The sequence below is a fragment of the Castor canadensis genome, chromosome 13, assembly GCF_047511655.1.
Source record: "Castor canadensis chromosome 13, mCasCan1.hap1v2, whole genome shotgun sequence".
Lineage (NCBI taxonomy): Eukaryota > Metazoa > Chordata > Mammalia > Rodentia > Castoridae > Castor > Castor canadensis.
In genome coordinates this window covers 38,142,938-38,161,849 of record NC_133398.1, presented here as the reverse complement: position 1 = coordinate 38,161,849, position 18,912 = coordinate 38,142,938, and the positions used below count along the sequence as shown (strand labels likewise).

The 18,912-nt window shown below is 40.0% G+C and overlaps 1 protein-coding gene across 22 annotated transcripts in view; it reads left to right on the top strand.

Annotated features, from left to right (window-relative positions):
- Unc13b (unc-13 homolog B) overlaps window positions 1–18,912 on the top strand; it is a 197,953-nt gene that overhangs the window by 124,436 nt on the left and 54,605 nt on the right. For 8 of the 22 annotated variants that reach the window (XM_074051530.1, XM_074051526.1, XM_074051527.1 and 5 more), the window contains exon 1: window positions 13,509–14,004. The exons of 13 other annotated variants lie outside the window; for them this stretch is intronic. Coding sequence is in view for 1 of the 9 variants with exons in the window: in XM_074051537.1 (XP_073907638.1) it covers window positions 13,461–13,649 (189 nt within the window). In the remaining 8 variants the exon portion in view is untranslated. Of the gene's footprint in view, window positions 1–13,372; window positions 14,005–18,912 lie in introns of those variants that run through there. One more of the 22 variants, XM_074051537.1, reaches the window with a different exon arrangement.

Genomic DNA, 18,912 nt, shown 5'->3' with positions numbered 1-18,912 from the left:
TGGCATATGCATGCTGGCCTTTTACCACTGAGCCATACCCCCTAGCTTCTCAGATATCTCATTTAATCTCAAATCTCCATAACCTGTATTCTATAAGAATCTCCAGTTAAAGGTAGGTGGAGCGGCTTGAGTGGTAAGAGCGCCTACCAGCAAGTGTGAGGCTCAGAGTTCAAACCCTAGTGCTACAATAAATAAATAAACAAACAAACAAATAAATAAAATATTCAAATTGAAAAAGAGCTGGTAGAGTGGCTCAGGTGGTAGAGTGCCTGCCTAGTAAACATGAAATCTTGAGTTCAAGCCCTAGTAGCACCAAAATAAATAAATAAATAAATAAAATAATTTTAAAAAAAGAATCTTCAAACTACTGTGTGAAAAGTACTGTGTTAATAAACAGCCACAGACTTCCAGCTAGCTTTCCTAAGCAGATAACTCCCAAATCTAGACGTCTAGCTCTTTCGTTTTTCCTTAGGCTCTATCCTCCACATTTAGCTTTTTATTAGTTATGTTCACCACAATTTCCCAGTGTTTAAAACTTCCCTCCTGGGCCTACTCCTTTATTCTCTATTTGTATTAATGTCCCCATCATTCTGCTAGATGCCCACTCAGAATCATGGTGTGACTTTTCATTCTTCCTTCTCTCTTGCCTCCCACTTAGATTATCTACCAGATTTTGCTCTTTTTCTTTCTGTGCTTTCTTTGTCTCTTTGTTTTCCTCTGTGTCCAGGTTCTCTTTACTGCTTAGAGTAACAGCCTTCCTTGCTTTTGTTTTCTTTTCTTCATATTCATTGTATATGCCACTCCAAGATAGATCTTTTAGACAGAGCATTGGTGATGGCTACCACTTATGCCCAGCTCTACTTAGACATCACATGTTTTGACATCTTCACTATAGTCCCAGGTAGTGTTAGGAGTTCATTTTTTTCTTTGTATAGCATTTCACATATAATCAACTTTGATCTTTATCATATTGTCCTGGAACTATGTAAGCATAACCTTTGAGCTTGTGTGTTTCTTAAAAGAATCTATACTAAATGATTCTTTTTACATCAAAAACAAAAAGGAATCTGTGGTGTCAGACATCTAGATAGTGATTACCTTTGGGGGAGGAAGGTTGATACCAATTAGATGTGAGTCCAAGAAAGCTTCTGGAGTTCCAGAGGTACTGTTTCTTGTCTGTGTTCTGCCTACATTGATGTAAAAATGCACTTTTTGTGGGTTTGTGACTCAAGTGGTACAGTACTTGCCTACCAAGTTCAAGGCCCTGAATTCAAACCTCAGTATTGCCAAAAAACAAACCAAAAACCCAAGCTGTTTTGATAACTTTAAAATATATGTATATATATTATAGTTCAATAAAAAGTTTAAAAGCTAAGTGAAAAAAACATCGATAACAGAATAGGGACTGTATCCAACTTTATTTCCCTGGTACCTGACACCCAGCAAGCTCTTAATGAATATGTGAGTGAGTGAATAAATAAAATTTTTCTTCAAAAATTAATTTTTCTTTTCATTGATAGTTACATTATAACTTCAACTTTATGGCCTGAAATCCATAATCACTTATGTCTTGGCTCAACATACTTTTCCAACAGAGGCCTTTTGTCAGTCCAGCAGCCACATTGTGCAGTTGGGCCTTGGCATCAGCCAGACCCTGAATATAAAATATGGCTTCACCACTTATTGACAATATAGTATTTGGCTTAAGTCACCCAGCTTTTTGGAAACATAGTTTTTTCTTCTTCTGTGAATGGATATCATACCCATTCACTATATAATGCATATAGAGTAGGGCCTCACATGTTAGCTTTCAGTAAATGTTAATTTCCTTTCCTTTCAAACAAAATAACCTTCCTTTTTTTTCCATTCAAAAATTCATCTCATGTCTGCCTAGAATGCCATTCTTCTTTTCATTTCTCACATATTCAAATATTATCCAGCATTAAAATCAATCTTAGATATCACCTCCTACAGAGAACCCTCCATAATTTCCATCTAAACTACCTCTAAAGGTAGAAATATTTTCCTTTCTCAAATTCTTGTACATTTTATCTGTCTTTTAAATACATACTATTCACTCACACTAACCTTTAGGGGTTGCTGAAGGCTTCCCTCTCATTCTTGACCCAAACAATTGGCACTCTAAGTAGGCTGCTTTTTTGTTTTGTTTTGGTGGGACTAGGATTTGAACACAGGGCTTCATGCATGCAAAACAGGCACTCTACTTCTTGAGCATACTTCCAGTCTGTTTTACTCTGGTTATTTTTAGAGATGGGGTCTCGAGAACTATTTTGCTTGGGCTGGACTTGAACCATGATCCTCCTGATCTCAGCCTCCCAAGTAGCTAAGATTATAGGCATGAGCCACTAGTGCCCAGCTAAGTGGGCTATTTTGTTGGAGGCAGGAGCTCTGACAGTTGTAATAAACGAGGACATGAAAAGGCGGTTGAGAAAACTGCTTTGGGTCTTTGATACTCTTTTATATACTTCCTTTTTGCACTGGGAGAAATTCAGAATGTGCATGTGGACCCAGGGAGTTAAGTTATAGACTGCTTGACCTACTTTTTGAATTGGTCTTGTGTTAAAGAGGTTTTTAAAACAAAACAAAAAACCTTTTATTTTGTATATTTAGGGTTTACATTGTGATGTTATATAATATGTATAGATCATAAAATGGTTGCTATAGTGAAACAATTGAACAGTTAAAATCTAGATATTTGACAAAAATCTCAAATATTCCATTTTATTAACTATGTTCTTCATGCTGTACATTAGATCTCTAGACTTATTCATCCTACATATCTGCTATTTTATATCCTTTGACCTGCATCTTCCCATTTTCATCCCTCACCATTGTTTTTATTCCTTATCTTTATATTTGTGTATCTCTGTATATTTCTCTTAGCTGTCTCTTCTCTGTTTTCCTTTGTGTTTAGGTTTTTTAAATCTTTTTTTGTTCAATTGTATGTGTATTTCAAACGCGCGACTACCACATTTTCTTTATTGGTACAACCACAGACACTTACATACATTGGCTATTGTGAAAACACTACAACCAAAATGGCTGTTCAGATACATTTATGAGGTGGTGATTTCATCTTTTTGGGGTGGGTGTATCCCAGAAGAGGGATTTCTGAGTCATATGGCAATTCTAAATTTCTTTTTTTTTTTAACTTAATTTTTACTTTATTTTATTTTAGGTGGGACTGGGGTTTAAACTCAGGGCTTCATGTTTACAAAGGAGGCACTCTACTGCTTGAGCCACTCCTCCAGTTCATTTTGGTCTGGTTATTTTGGAGATAGCGTTCCTCAAACTATTTACCCAGGCTGGCATTGAGTCATGATCCTCCTGATCTCAGCCTCCCAAGTAGCTAGGATTATAGGCATGAGCCACTGGGTGCCCAGATATTTTAAATTTATTTAGAAACCTCTCTACTGTTTCCCATACCAGCTATCTCTATCAACATTCCACCAGCAGTGTACCAGGGTTTCCTTCTTGCTACTTTCTCTCCAACACTTGTCATCTCCTGTCTTTTTGATGATAGCTATCCTAATTGGTTTGAGGTGGTATTGTCTAGTGGTTTTAGTGATTAGTTGAGCATTTTTTCATATACCTGTGACTATTTTATGTGTTCTTGGAGAAATGTCTATTTAGATCCTTTGCCCATTTTTAAAATTAGATTATTTTTCTGCTGTTGAGTTGTAAAAGTTCATTGTAAATATTGGACCCTTTCTCAGATATGTGGTTTATAAATATTTTTCCCAGTCTATAGGTTACCTTTTCATTTTGTTTCTTGTTTCCTTTACTGTGAAGAAACTTTTTAGTTTTAACTAGTTTATTTATTTTTGCTTTTATAGTCTGTAAAGAGATTTTTTGGCCCATCCTGGCTTATCAAGGTAGGAAGTCAGGCAGAAAGTATTAGGAATTAAGTGTAAACATTGATCTCTTGTAGGCACTGGTAGCTCATGCTTATAATCCTAGCTACTCGGGAGGTAGAGATCAGGAGGATCAAGGTTCCAGGCTAATCTGGGGGAGGGGAACAAGTGAGACCCTATCTCAAAATATTTACCTACACAAAAAAATGGGCTGGTGGAGTGGGTCAAGTGTAGAGTGCCTGCTTAGCAAGTGTGAGGCCCTGGATTCTTCCTCAGTACCACCAAAAAGAAAAAAAACAAACAAAAAAACCCCCAAAAACCATGTTGACCTTTTAAGTACCTTATCTGCCTAATATGCCTTGGTGGGCCTGATAGCTAAAGGTAGAAAAACTAAGTTCAGGGATTCAGAGATCCTATCCTTTATTTCCTTCTTTCTTATTTTCCTGTTACTTCTGCTTTCTGTTTGCATTTTCCTTGCATATATGTAGGCTTTAACTCCTTTTCTAGATTGCACTTGGTTTAGGAACTGATAATTCCTAGCAGCTCCAGATATTTAGTAGATAATCAGCAAAGTTTTGAGGAATAAACACTTTTAAATATGAAGTGGTATTACAAGGCCATAAGTAATTGATTGCAAAAGGAATGATTAACTCTTGTAAGAGAATATAGTTGCCCTAGAACTTTAAAAATAGAAAGTAAGCCTGTTGGGTTAGGTGGTCAGAGAATTCTTATCAGAGGATTTCCCAGCATATACTAAGTTAGCACTTGTTATTAAGTGTCAGGAAATGTCCAAGAAATAAAGTATCATAGCTTAGAGAGTTGGAAATCAAGGAATAACCTGAATCCTATGTTTATAAGCACATTGTCATCACAAAGATCCATAGCTCCTTGTAAGAGCCAAGTTGTATTCAACAATGCAGCTGAGGGCTGGTGGAGTAGCTCAAGTAGTAAGAGCACCTGCCTAATAAGTGTGAGGCCCTGAGCTCAAATTTCAGTACCACCAACAAAACAAAACAAAACAAACAAACAAACAAAAATACATCTGAGACTTACCACTAATTTCAAAATGGGCATATTCTAAACTACTACCCTAATATATAAAATAAGACTTCCTGGAGTCACAGGGATCAAAAGGATTCCTTAGGCTTCCAATCCCCTGTGCTGATTGTCATCTTCAAACATGCTAAGAAAATGTGTTTATTCAGTACATACCTGAGGACATTCAGACATAAATAGCCAAAGATGACAAGTTAGGAGGTCATTCTAGATGAAAACCAGCACCCTGGAGTGTTTCTTTATGACAGGTGAGATTAAAAACTGTTGACTGGTTTCTCCCTAACACACTCTTCCTTCTTGGCATTTGTGATATCTTTCCCTTCAAGTCTTTTTCATATATTTTGACAGCTCCATCTTTGTTTCCTTAACAGCATTTCTCTTCCTCTGCTTGCTCCTTAAAAGTTGATGATTCACAGGCTCTCTTCTCTTTCTCATTCTCTTCTCTAGATAATCTCCCCCATGTTTTTACCTGTAATTGATGAATCCCAAATTGCAATCTTTTAACTCAGTCATCTTTTGTGAGTTCTAGACTTACACATCCAATTGCCTGTGGATATGGTCACCTGAATGTTCATAGGCACCTCATACACCATGTCCAGACTGTAATCATCATCTTACCTTTCTCCTCCACCTCCATTGTATTTCCTTTCTCAGTAAATACCACTTCTAGTCACTCAAGCACAAAATTTGACACTGACTGCTTTCCCTCAGACTATGTAATATGGGCATAACAATTGCCTTATGCTGTAATGTTTCCACACTATGTTTATAAACTTACACAGGGCAAGGATCTTATCTTTTCACCATGCCTCATAGAATACCTAGGTACTTAATTGGTATTCATCCTGTTATTATTGTTGTTACTGTTATTTTTGATGGGACTGGGGTTTGAACTCAGGGCTTCATGCTTGTAAAGTAGGAGCTCTACTGCTTGAGCCACACCTCCATTCCATTTTGCTCTGGTTATGTTGAAGATGGGGTCTCACAAACTATTATTTACCTGGACTGGCCTCAAACCACTATCCTCATGATCTCAGCCTCCCAAGTAGCTAAGATTAATAGAAGTAAGCTCATTCATTATTTTTTGTGGAATTAGTAATTTTGAAAAGTTCTGTTTTAGTTTGCTAAGGTTGCCAGAACAAAGTACCAGAGGCTGGGTAGCTAAACAACAGAAATTTCTTATCTCAGTAGTTCTGGAGGGTAGAAATCCAAAATTAAGGTGTTGACAGGGTTGGTTCCTTCTGAGGGCTATGAAGAATGTGTGTTCTTCTTTCCTTGGCTTGTATATAGCCATTTTCTCCCTATATCTTTTCTCTGTGCATGTCTTTGAGACCAAATTCTGTCCCCTGTTTTTTGAGACATGATCTTGTTATATCTTCAATGTTGGCCTTGAATTTGCAATCTTCCTGCCTCAACTTCTTAAGTGCTAGGATTATAGGTATGAGCTACCATGTCTGGTATACCAATCATATCAGATTAGGGCCTGCCCTAATGCTCTCATTTTAACTTGTTTACCTCTGTAAAGACCTCATGTCCAAATAAGGTCACATTCTGAGATAGTGAGGGTTAGGACTTCAATGTACAACTTTGGGGAGTAGGAGACACAGTTTGTCGTAGCCCATTCTGGCTGCCAGAACCAAATATCATAAACTGGGTGGTTTATAAACAGCAGAAATTTATTTCTCATGGTTCTGGAGGCTGAAAAGTTCAAGATCAATGCACTGGCAGATTTAGATGGTGGAAGGGCTAAAAGAGATCCCTTGGACCTATTTTATAAGAGTACTAAATCCTATTTATGAAGGCTCTGTCTTCATGATCTATTCACCTCAGCTGACCCTACCTCTTAATACTATATCTTGGGAGTTAAACTATTAAAATATGAATTTGGTGTGGGGGTGCCTATAATGGGCTTAGTGAGTACCAAAGTAGTTTTTGTTGCTTTAATTACATTTTTTTTTTCTTTTGTGGAACTGAAATTTGAATGTAGGCCATGAACTTGCTAGGCAGGCAATCTACTACTTGAGCCATGTCCCTGACCCTTTTTGCTTTAGCTATTTTTAGGATAGAGTCGTATTTTTTGCCCAGGCCAATCTGGACCTTCCTAGTTAACAGTGTAGCTAGGATGACAAGCATACACCATCTTGCCCACCTTTTTTTATTGAGATGGGGTCTTGCTAACTTTTTGCCAGGGCTGGTCTTGAACCACAGTCTGTGCTTCCTGAGTACCTAGGATTATAAGTGGTAGCCACTGTGCCCATCTCCCAAGTCTTCTTCCCTTCCTTCCTCCCTTCCTTCCTCCCTTCCTTCCTCACTCCCTCCCTCCCTCCCTGCCTTCCTCCCTTCCTCCCTTCCTTCCTCCCTTCCTTCTTTCCTCCCTCCCTCCCCCAGGGCCTCACACTTGCTAGGAAGGCACTGTACCACTTGAGCCACACCTCCATCCCCTAAGCTTTTTCTGAAAAAGTGCTTGACAAAGTTTCTAGCCTCCCTTCTCACCATCCTGATGCTGACACTCTGATGGTACTTTAGTGCCTTCTAGAAATAGAAAGGATGGGATGGCCCATTCAGTGAGTAGAAAGAGTTTGGTTTGACCAAATTTAGGATATTGGGATGATGCATTCCCTTAAACATGGACAGATCAAGAAAGAAATTTGATAATATGCTATGGAACTTTTTCTTGACTGTATTCACTGAAGGATTTTGACAAAAGTAGTGATAAAAATCTATTTACATTTTAGAAATATTCCCCCTTCAAGTGGGTAGAATAGATCATAGTAGGAAGGGGTGATTAGGAGGTGTTTCCGGAAGAAGGGTGCCTAGGGAGGATAAATATTTTGCAGTAGTTCAAGTGAGAAGTAATGAAGCCTGAACTCAGGATTGTAACAGAAGGAACTAGATTTAATAGGTAGAAAGGTAAAACAGATCAGACTTGGTGGCTATGTGGCAAAAGGACAAAGGGTTTTGCAGGGATTCTGTAACTGAATGAAGAATTAGAATATATGAAAGAAATAACCTCTGTGGGATTGATATGAGTAAGCTGACAGCTTGGTATGTGAAACATCCATGGCAACACCAACAGTAGGCTTATTGTCGGTGTTCATTGCTTTCCAGGCTAAGTCTGACTTGCTCTCTGGATTCATCTAGTCAAGTGCTTCCCTTTCTCCCTACCATGCTTCCCTGTTACTCTGTTAGAGATCCTTAACTAAGAATAGGTCTCCCTAAGCTTGCTCTTGCCTTTAGTACATTGGTTAGCTTTCTGTACATAACTCAGTGTTCCATATATGGAGAATCCTATAGACATCTTTTGGATGCCTTCATTGAGTCTCAAGACACTTGAGATTTACATGGGCTCTGGGCATTAGCATCCCCGGCGCGTTGCCCTGCTCGCCTCGCATCGCATTGCTGCAGGTAAGATTTACATGATGGCTAGGGACATTTTTTTCTAAAAGCTTACAGAAACAGGGACCTAAAACAAGAGAATGCTCTAGATTTGGATTTGTCCTAAGACACATCTCAGAACAAGCCACAAAGGCCTAAAGCGGATATTTGATCCATATCAAGTCAGTTAATTTCCTTTTAGTATAAGATGTGCTTTTCTCCATGAAATTTCAAATTTTAAATAAATTTTTAAAAAAATTTCAAATTTGGGGTTTTCTTTAGAGAAGCCCCAACATATGGTTACAGAGACTAAGGCCATCTTTGGGTTGGTTGAGTATATACATAAATAGATACTAGTTCAGGACCTGCCTTAGTCCTACATCTAGAAGGTGTGACTTTTGACCAGGCTTATATGAAACGGCAGTAACATGTAAACTGCCTTTATTAAGAGTTTTTAATCATTTGGTCCTAAAATGTATATAAGAACCCAACCTTTGGCAGTACAAGCTGAAAATCTAATGGTTTAGTTGGGCAGTCCTGAGGACTTTGTTTTTTGTTTTTTTTTTCCACTAATGAAAGCATTAAGAAGAAGCTTGCACAGTTAGAGAAAATCACATAAAGCTTTTCCCTGAATCCACATCAAGGGCCATTTTAGGGCATCTTCTAGTCACATGTCTTCACAAGATCATTCTCTGAACCAGCCCATTGATATAGTGAGAGTGGAGAGAACTAGAGTGATTCAAGAAGCCATGAGTACCATGACATAATTTTTAATTGGTAGTATTGGAGCTCCAAGTAGAAGGAAGGAAAAGTTTGCTCATTTCAGTGCCAACTTTTCCTATTTAAAAAGTGACCCTCTGGCCTCATTTACTATCTTAGTGTAGAAAAAGGAGGATTTATAAGTAACTCTCCCTGGCTAACTAGGAGGCAAGGCTGCAGAGAAACTTGTCAGCAGAATGCCATGTTGGTAGCAACATTTGTGTAATTTCTCAGTTTCTTTGTTGTGGCAATATAGTCAGAGGAGAAACCAAGCGACACTCGGAGGAATGGAGAACTCAGATTTTAATTTTACTCTAACAGGCCCAGACATGTACCTGTGTCTGAGCCCTGAACAAAGGATTCACAGGATATTTAAAAGGCAGTGCAGGGCATCAGGTTACAAGGAATGTGCTCTCCCATAAAGTAGGGCTAGTAGTGGGTTAGAGACCTAAGGTTTAGATAAGAACAGCAGGGGAGTCCTGCTTTGGAAAGTTTATTTACAAGTGGAGACAAAGGAAGGCAGGAATGGGTGCTTATCTCTGCATGGTGCCTTTCATCTCTGTCCCAAACTTTTGCATGGCTCTAATGGGCATTTCCTCACAGCTCTGTCCGAGGTTACAGCTTTTAATTGACAGTTTACCGTGTTTTGCAATCCTGTTTCAAGGCTATCTTCCTCTTCATCTACAGTGCCATTTCTGTGGTGTCTTCTAATCATATGTCCTCTCAGGATCATCCCAGGAACCAACCCTTTGGTACCACTGGATCCTTCCCACCACAAATAGCCACTGACTTTTAAATCATCCTTTCTCTCATTTTTATAGGTTTGGAATAGATTAGGACTTTGTTTATTGGCAGTTTATGCTCAAGGTTTTGCTAATCAGGGATGGTGCTTGACCTGATTGTAGGACTAAGATTTGTCAGCTATTCGTGGTTCCTTAGGCTTGCTTTGCAGCTTGTCAGGTCTGATTTAGGCTGCATGGCAGCTATGTCTTAGCATATCAGTAAAGTTAGCACATCTCTGCCAGGTTCATCATTCCCCTAAGGTGTCTTATTCCTGAGGGAAGAAGGAGAATTACCTCCCATTGCCCCATCATTCTCTGCTTGTGTATAGTTTATGAGTAGTTTCAGCAGAGCATAATTCTATAGGGGGGGAAAGACTTTCTTAGCCACAAGAACAAACCATTTTCCTTATGTCTGAAACAAATCCCAGTTGTGTGGTCACATGTCATGTTACTTCTGGCTTTCCCTAATGGTAGGGGAGGAAAATGATCACAAGCTGACTCCTGCAGAAGATAGATATGAGTTCCTCCATCCTTTGTACCTTATGTATATGACTGTCAACATGGAAAGATATGATAGGCACCTGCTGGTCCTACATGAGGGTTAGGTGGTGACACCTGAACAGGGAGGCCAGGTTTAGTATAGACATATTATTTGCTTCCAAACTAGTTGTATCTGACTGCAGGGAGACTTAGACTATTTGTATGAGGAGGAGAATTGTGATTGGTGAGGCCCTCCTCCAGTATCCCTTTGACACCACTTAGTTGCTTTAGTTGAAGAGGAATTTTGTACACCAGGTGGTCTTCTGACTAACCCACCCATTCAGCTCCCCTTTAGAGCTCCTGCTGCTCTGAACCTGCCCACAACTCTGCGTGAGCGTCAGTGTCTCATGTTGAATTTCCATCTTGACTCATCTGTCTCTAGGCAAAGATCCCTGCAAAGATTTAAATTGGGAACCAGACCTTGAGAATGTCTGTTGAGAGCATTTCACAGCTTCTGGATAAATGCCTTTCCCATCTTAACCCAATCTGTTTTCTCAGCTCTGCCCAGCTAGCTCCTGAGCAGTCCTGCTTTGAGGAAGCTTCCCAACTGAGGTGGGTGCTGTGTTATTTCTTACTTGAAAAAGCACCCCAGCCTCTTAGCCACCTAGGATTCTCAAGGGCTACACCCACTGTGACAGAGGGGCTGCATTCTTTCTCAAATAGCTCAGGAAACAGAAATGGCCTACCGATCTCAAAGGTCTGATTATTCTTTGGTCATATGATGTCTGGGATTCTGTGGGCCCTGTGGAATGGTGGCCAGTGGAGTGCACCCCCCACCTTGTTACCAGTTTACGCTAATTGCTATTTCCCATTTGTTTTCTTTCTTTTCCTTCTTGCTTCTGCTGAAACATGGGAAGATAGTAAGATACAAAGATAATTTGCAGTCAAAGCCAAGTGAGCTCTCTTGTGAAGGTTGAAGACTATAGCTAGAGGTAGCAAATTTGTTGTGCCTCATGTCCTAAACTCATCTTCTATTGTCTGAGCATTTGTTTTTCTGGGAAGTCCAAACTGCTTAGAAGATGGCCTGAATATGTTTGGGTAGGCAGATGAGCAAGACAATGCCATTAAGCTTTGGAATGGCACCTGAGACCTCAGCCAAGCCCTGGAGCCACTGGGAGATAGACAGGAAGTAGGTTCTTGAGGAAGTGTCTTAGCTCTGAGGCATCTTCCCCAGTCTTGACAGGTGAACTTTGCATAGAATACTGGGACCAAATCGGATAGCCAGTCACTGCTCTGGGCTCTTTATGCTTGGCTGCAGAGTTGGGGTGTGTATGTGTTGGGTAGGAAGAATTATGATTTAATCAGCCTTCCCTGTACTTCTTGTTTTAAACCCTTTACCTCTTTCTCCTGGCTCAAGTCTGGGAAACTCCACTGTAAATTGGCTGTGACTTCCACTGAAATTTGACAGTTTTCAAGTTATTTTTTTCCTCTGTATTTCAATATGGTTATAGTTTTGCTGTCAACCCTTATCTTTTCTGTCATCCAGCCAGCTCCCAACTGGGTTAGGAGGTATTTGCTTTGCTGTCAATGTTGGCTGAATAATGAGGTAGATGGTTAAGAAATGGGTTGTTTAGCATCTCTTGGAGTCTAAATTTTCTTCCTTGGTTGAGGGGGAAGCAATGTTATTGAAAGAAGGCGCAGGGAGGCAAATGTTGGCTCTGAAATCAACACTTTCTCCTTAGGATATTGGATAAGCCAAGGAAATCATTTTTAATTTAAAAGCTTGTTTTTATACATCATATAGGACTATATGTTCTGTAGTGACAGATTCTAGGATGGCCCCCACAGACCAGCTGATTCCTGGGCTTAAAGGGGCCAAGTTCTATTATGGATTGTCACAAGGATTGTTGCAGAAAACAACTTGCAAGATTTGAGAGCCTAGTTTAGGTATGCTGGGTGAATCAAATTTGCCCACCTGCTGTTGGTCTAAGGCATAAGGAGGAGAACGGCGATTTCTCATTTGATCAGGCTCAGAGAAGGTAGAGAGGAATGGCTTCACTGGATTGTTACTGGCTGATCAGAGTTCTATACTGAGAAGGATTCTGAGGTTCTCTAGGTACAAAAAGCCATGTTTGTCCTGACCCATATTTCTAAAGTGGAAAGAGGCATCACATATCTCGTGAACTTGACATTTTATGCTCCACAACTTCAAGGATCCCTAGCTTATACTTGGACATTATGTTGCAGTGGACAACTTGAGTGCTCTTTGAAGATAAGGACATTCAATTTCCCATAAATTCTAACTAGAATCGTTGAATTATTAGGAATAGGGCAAGTGAGAGCCATGAGGCTAGCAAAGTCTCCAGGGAGATAGGGCTGCTGTTGGCAAAGAAGACTTGGGAAATTTGGGATCGTAAAAACAGGGCACTGAACCTTAGACAACTTTTGGTCAATGTGGTATCACTTTAGGTTACAGAGTTCTGAATTCTAGATTCCGAAATAATCTTTGGTCCTGACTTCTGCATTTGAGAGTTTATCTTAGAATTCTGCAGTTGAGAATCTATCAGCTTCCCCTTCGCTCTAGTCATTACCTTGGCATAGTCTAAGGGAGTTTTTATTTCTAATTGGTTTGCTTGTGGTAGCTAGTTAGAAAGAGCTCTGAGAATATGTGCTCTGAGAATATGGCACTGTTTGGTGTGAACTGCACTTGGGCACTTACCTGTCCTTCAGCTTCTCCAAAGGCTGACTGTAGATGATATATATGTACAAAACAAACCTACATAGAGTTTATTTCATAGAAGGGAAGACTCCTTTGCATTGTGCCACAGCAGTTTCTTGCTGTGCTCTGGTTTTCCCCTGAAACAAGGATCTCAAAGTATAAAGCCGTTTTACATCTCTCTTTATAATCTGTACCCCAGACATGAGAGAGGTGGGTAGACAGAGAAGAAAGAAGGGGAGAGAAGAAATAAGGAAGGAAATGGGAGAGGGGAGAGAGTAGGCTCTATATTTAGCGAGAGGGAGAGACACTCACGAAGGGTGTGTGTGTGAGCTTGCTGGCAAGGGTTGTGCGCGCGTGAGTGTGCTGGGGAAGGGGGTGTGTGCGCCAGCAACGTGTGAGGAGGGTTGGTGCCCTATGGGAGGTTGGGTGCAGGCAGGAAGCAGCTGGAGAGGAGGAGGAGCAGCAGCAGGAGCAGGAGCTGCCCTGCTTTCATCTCAGTCTCAAAGCACGGAATCGATTGAGTTAGAACTGCATGAAGTTTGGCTACTGTTGCCTTTATTAAGCTCATCAGGCTGGTCGTCAGAATCCCCCCTGCACAGAGAGGTGTGGACCAGATTGGATTCCTAGATTTGCAGCAGTGAGACTACTGCCCCGCCTTCACTGAGGGAATTTCTCTGCTGGGCATTGTTCCTACCATCAACTTTGCACTGTGGAGCCTTCCAGCTGGGTGCAATGGAAATAATAGCTCCTTGGCTCTGTTGGTTGAGCAAGCAGCAGCACTGTGGCTGAGAAAGTTCATCCTGTGGCTTCTCTGTCAAAGCAAGGACTGCTTCTGAATGGATTTTCTCTTAAAGGCAGCACTTGCATTCTAAAACTTGAGAATTTGTGTTTTTTAATGTGTCTTGTTTTGCTTTTTTCTTTTCATTTCCTTAACCCTTATTTTGGTTGCAGCAGCAAGGTAAGTGGTAATGAGTGTATAACTGACTTTGAACGACCAGCAGGGACAAAAGCAAAGCATTTGTGGGTGGAATATGGAGCAGCCACATTAATTACATAACTGCTTGAGCCAACTTGCTGGTGGGAGTCATTACAATGAGTGAAAAATAGCATACTCAGCACTGGGGTAAAATCTTCACATGCACGTGTTTGTGTGCTGATAATCTGGCCATGCATTCCTCCTGGGTACTCTACTGTATGTATACAAATAACCCATCTACCCCACTGGATGTGTGCATACTTGTGTACAGATAATGTTTCTCCCTCTTGATGTGTCCATATGTGTTGATAAATTGCCTATCTGTTCCTTTCCTGCATGTACATTACATATAAACATCTCTTTCATTCATCTTATATGAATACACATAAGCCATCTTTTCCTCCGTGTGCATTCATATATAGAGATCATCTGTCCCTTCATACATTTATGCATGTACTTAGGTAACCTTCTTATCTATATTCAGAAAACATTTCCATCTTCCACTGTGTGTGTGGTTGTGTGTGGAAGAGGGGCTATCCTGTCCTATCTAATGTATTAATTCATTCCTCTCATCTGTGAATATGGGTATAAACATAAAAGTCATCTTGAGTTTTCAAAGCCTGAGTGTGTGCATACATGCATATGATTTGTCTATTTATGTCATGCATGTGTAGTGAAAGAGCACTAACTTTGTAGAGTGAAAACCCACTTTTAAATCCTAACCTTCCTCAGTGACCTTGGTCAAGTCTAATTTAGCCTTTCTAAGCTCTATTTTTCTCTTCCATGAAATCATAATTCTTCTTATCTCACATGTAAACTGAAAAATCTTTAACAAATACAACGTTTTACATTATTATGTACAGTACCTTTGATCCAGGTACATTGAGATTATGCTCTTGTTTATGCAAGGTCTTTAAGACTTCCATGTGAAGGGGTAGCTTATGTTGAAATAACCAAGTTTATTCTGGAGTATTAGAAAGAAGCTATATAAAGCTACAGGGTCTGTAGCTATTGAGAAAGGGTCAGGTTGAGGGAGAAAAGGTCTCAGCCTCAGCAGGTTGGGGCCTTGACACTTGTGAAACTGTCACAAAATGGAAATGTGCTTCCAGGTAGAATCAAAGTGAGTGGCTAAAAAGATGAGTGAAAGAAACAGGACATTCTGTTGCTGCTGAGATGATAGCCTGCTCTTTGTAGTGAGCATCTACTGCTAAGTTTTGAAGGCTACCTAGAGCATCCCCTTCCTCAAACTTCTAGACCTGTGTTGTCCAGTATGATAGCCACTGGCCACATGTAACTGTTGAATACTTGAGGTATAATCTATTTTGAGATGTACTGTACCCATAAGATATATGAGCTTTCAAGGACTTAGTAGTAAAAAAAGAATACAAGTATACAATTCATAATTTTTATATTGATTACATGTTGAAATGATATTTAGGATTTAGAAAATTAAATAAAACATTAAGATTAATTTTACCTGTTTCTTTTTAGTTTTTATGTGGCTACTAGAAAATTAAAAATTACATATATGGTTTACATTATTATATTTCTTTTGGACAGTGGTGCTCTAGGCCCATCACTAGTACAAGGACCAGGGCAGCTTTCTTACTGGAAGGGCAAATAGGAATCCCAACATGGCAGCCTTGGAACCATAGCAGTATTTCTCCCTACCAGTCCATATGCTAGAGAGGTGTCTATCAGATATTGACAGTTTGGCAGTTTTTGTCCTAAGTGAGTTCCCAGAAAATTATGAGTAAATATAATTGGGGAGAGTTTTCCAATTTAGTTTTACAATGAAAACAGGTTGTAAGCCATCAGTTTAGAAGGAAACCTAGAACTTGAAGGCAGCATGTTGTCATGGAAACAGAAGTAGATCAGAAAGTGGGAGACCCATATTCTAATTCAGCTCTGCCATTAACTCCTTTTTTCTTTCCATGGGGACTGAGTTCTGTGTGCTAGGCCCTGTGCTTGGCATAGTAAAACCCTGTCATAGGCATTGGGAATTCAGAAATAAATAAAGCAGTTTCCTGTGTAATGGAGGATCTTAAGCAAGATCCTCCCACCCAGACAATGACAAGTGTATCATTCTAAGTCAAGAGTTATAATCTTGAGCGCTACCCTGCCTAAAGACTTTCATAGTGTTTTTGTTGTTGTTGTTGTTGTTGTTTTTATAAAGAAAAACACAATGATAGCCAAACAAAACTACTCTGGAGGCTAGATCACAGTGAAGAGAGTTGAGGGTTGGCAAGTCCTAGGAATTATGTTACTAAGGACCTTGCTAAGTAAGCTCTTTGTTTTGAGCATTCCCTTTAGCTAAACTCACTCTTCATACCTTGTGATCTGATCTAATTCTGATAAGATACCCTGTATCTTATCTCAAAGATAATCTTTCTCAAAGATTAACATCCTAACCTTCTGTGGCTCTAAAAATCCACTCCTCTCATATTTATCATACAACATAAATAGTAAATGGCCCAAGAATGATCTGTTCTTTGTGGTGGAGCTCAGAGCTCATGGCTTATGTGCCTTCTGGGGTTGTTTCACACAAATTGAGATGCTGGTTGGGATATATACATAGAATCCTGGCCTTTTCCCAAAGGCCCCTCGTTGTTTTGTCAAAGCTAAGATTTGGGTCAGAGGCAGTTTTTTCAAGGAATAGTCACATTCCTAATCATGTTTACTTGATAAGTCAGAGAGGACTAAACGAATCAGTCATTTTGGAAAAAATGAATTCCCCCCCCACCCGACTTGTTTTTGGTAGCCTGGTACTGATAATATTTGATTTAAGGGTCTGCTCTCTGCTCTAATTCTCAGCTTTCCATCATTAATGCTTCAATCTTTTTGATTCATTTATTTTGCTTTGCTATGTTTCTTTTGGAATGCAGACATTCTTTGAAAGGGGAGCCATATTTTCCCAGCATAAGGTATTCTTTAGGAAAAGAACACAGAAAAAGGTATGGTCAATATCAGAGAGTATACCTGTGAAGGCTGGAGAATTGCCCAGAGTGGGTAGACCAACAGGATAGGGCAGAATGGCAGCACTGAGGAAGAAGGTGAGTTGGGTCTTCTGGTCCTGGAGGTTGCCCTTTCTGCCTATTCTGACTTCTGATATCCTATTGTGCACACAGCAAAGTGACTGGTTAATCCTCTGGCTTTACAATGAGCTTGTCTCCTACTTCAGAGGCTAAAGACCTGGTCATTGAGTGAACTTTGTGTCTTTGTGAAACCTTAATCTCCAGTAGGTGATTCTTAAATTCAGCTTATGCAGAAGCAATGGCTACAAACTTGGAAGAAGGTTTGGAGGGCTTTGTTTATTTGTTTGTTACGGAAGAGCATGTTTTTGTTTGGGTCTAGGAAAAGTTCCTATAGTAGCACTAATTAGAAATTTCCTATTTGCTAGTGAGAAAGAGAACAAAGCAGCTCTGTGTTCAGTCTTTCAGGAGGCCATACAAAGTGCCTGTGTCATGTATCTTCTGTGTGGTTGGTTGGCTAGCCATTGTCATGGGTACTGCAGCCTAGGAGGGGATACTGGTAACACTGTCCATAAAGTCAGGGCAACTTTGTCTGGGGTAGTGATCTGAGGGGCAGAAGCAGATCAGCCTCATATTAATCTGGTCCATGTTGAAACATTGTCAGGAGAATTGGTTTCATGTTGTTCCTGACAAACTGCCTCATCTGGACTAGGAGGAATTCTGTGCCTCATTAGCATTAGGGGGAAAAAAAAAAGGCTTGCCTCTGTATCATTTTGCCCCTTCTTCATGCTCTCAGACTGCCTGAGGGAAGATGACAGTCCTCCTGACACCTAAGTGAAGTATTAGAAACCAAATGATTTGCTCCTCACTTTTCTTTAAAAAAAGAAAACTTGTAGAACAAAGCAAGGCTAACTTAAAGGTTAGCATTCTACTGGTGGGATTCTAGGCACTGCTACAGACCATTAGAATGGACTGGGAAAGAAGACTGGTGTAAAGGCAGAAGTCATGGTTCACTCAAATTATATCATTTAGGTAATTGCATGCTTGGCTTGGATATTGGTTTCCATGCTTCTTCAACTCAGGAACTTGCTGTGTCAGTAATAACAACAGCACAGTAGTGCTTTTCAGCTTACTAAATACCAGTTTCTCATTTTAGCTTTGTAACATGCTTCTAATTATTTTCCCCACTTTATAGATGAGAAAACTAATTCACGGAAAAGTCAAGAGTTTAATCCGTATTCACTGATGAAGCAAGACTCAAACTTTAGTCTCCTGATTTTCAGCACTTGGTTGTTTCCGCATGTGGTTATACGTGGAGCTTCCATCTTTGTTTAGTTAAAAAAAAAATCTTTCTTCTTTGAGACAAACTTGGAGGCTCATTGGTAGGTCCAGTCCTTGTAGAGTCAGGGAGTTCAAGGCTAACATCAGATGCCAAAATCAAATCCCTGTATGGCTGGGAAAAAAGAAAGGAGTATTTTTAGAAATACAGATTTTGTACTTGTGGGAGGAGAGAAAGAAGAATTTGGGTAAATCCTAGAATTGGAGGTTGATCTGCCTAGGCAGCTAGGCACCAAGCCCAAATCTAGGAATTCAGGTTATGCAGAGAGAGCATCCTCAAAGGCCAGACTGAGTTGGACATACTAGGTGTGTGGCTTGTCCTTGCTCCTTGATATTTTGAGGCAAAGCAAAAATGGATAAATTGGGGTGCTCTGCTGCCTTACAAGATAGGTAACCTACATAGATGAGGAATTCTTTATTGAAGCAGAGTTCTTAGAGGAGCTAGAGAGAGGAGGGGTAGATAGGAAATTGGAATCCATCTAGATTGTCTCTTGGCTCTTGACCTAGTTATTTTCTATAAAAGGAGTCAGCTTCATCTTTATCCCAAGTCCTATAACTCGTCCTTTTGGTTCCTCCTAGT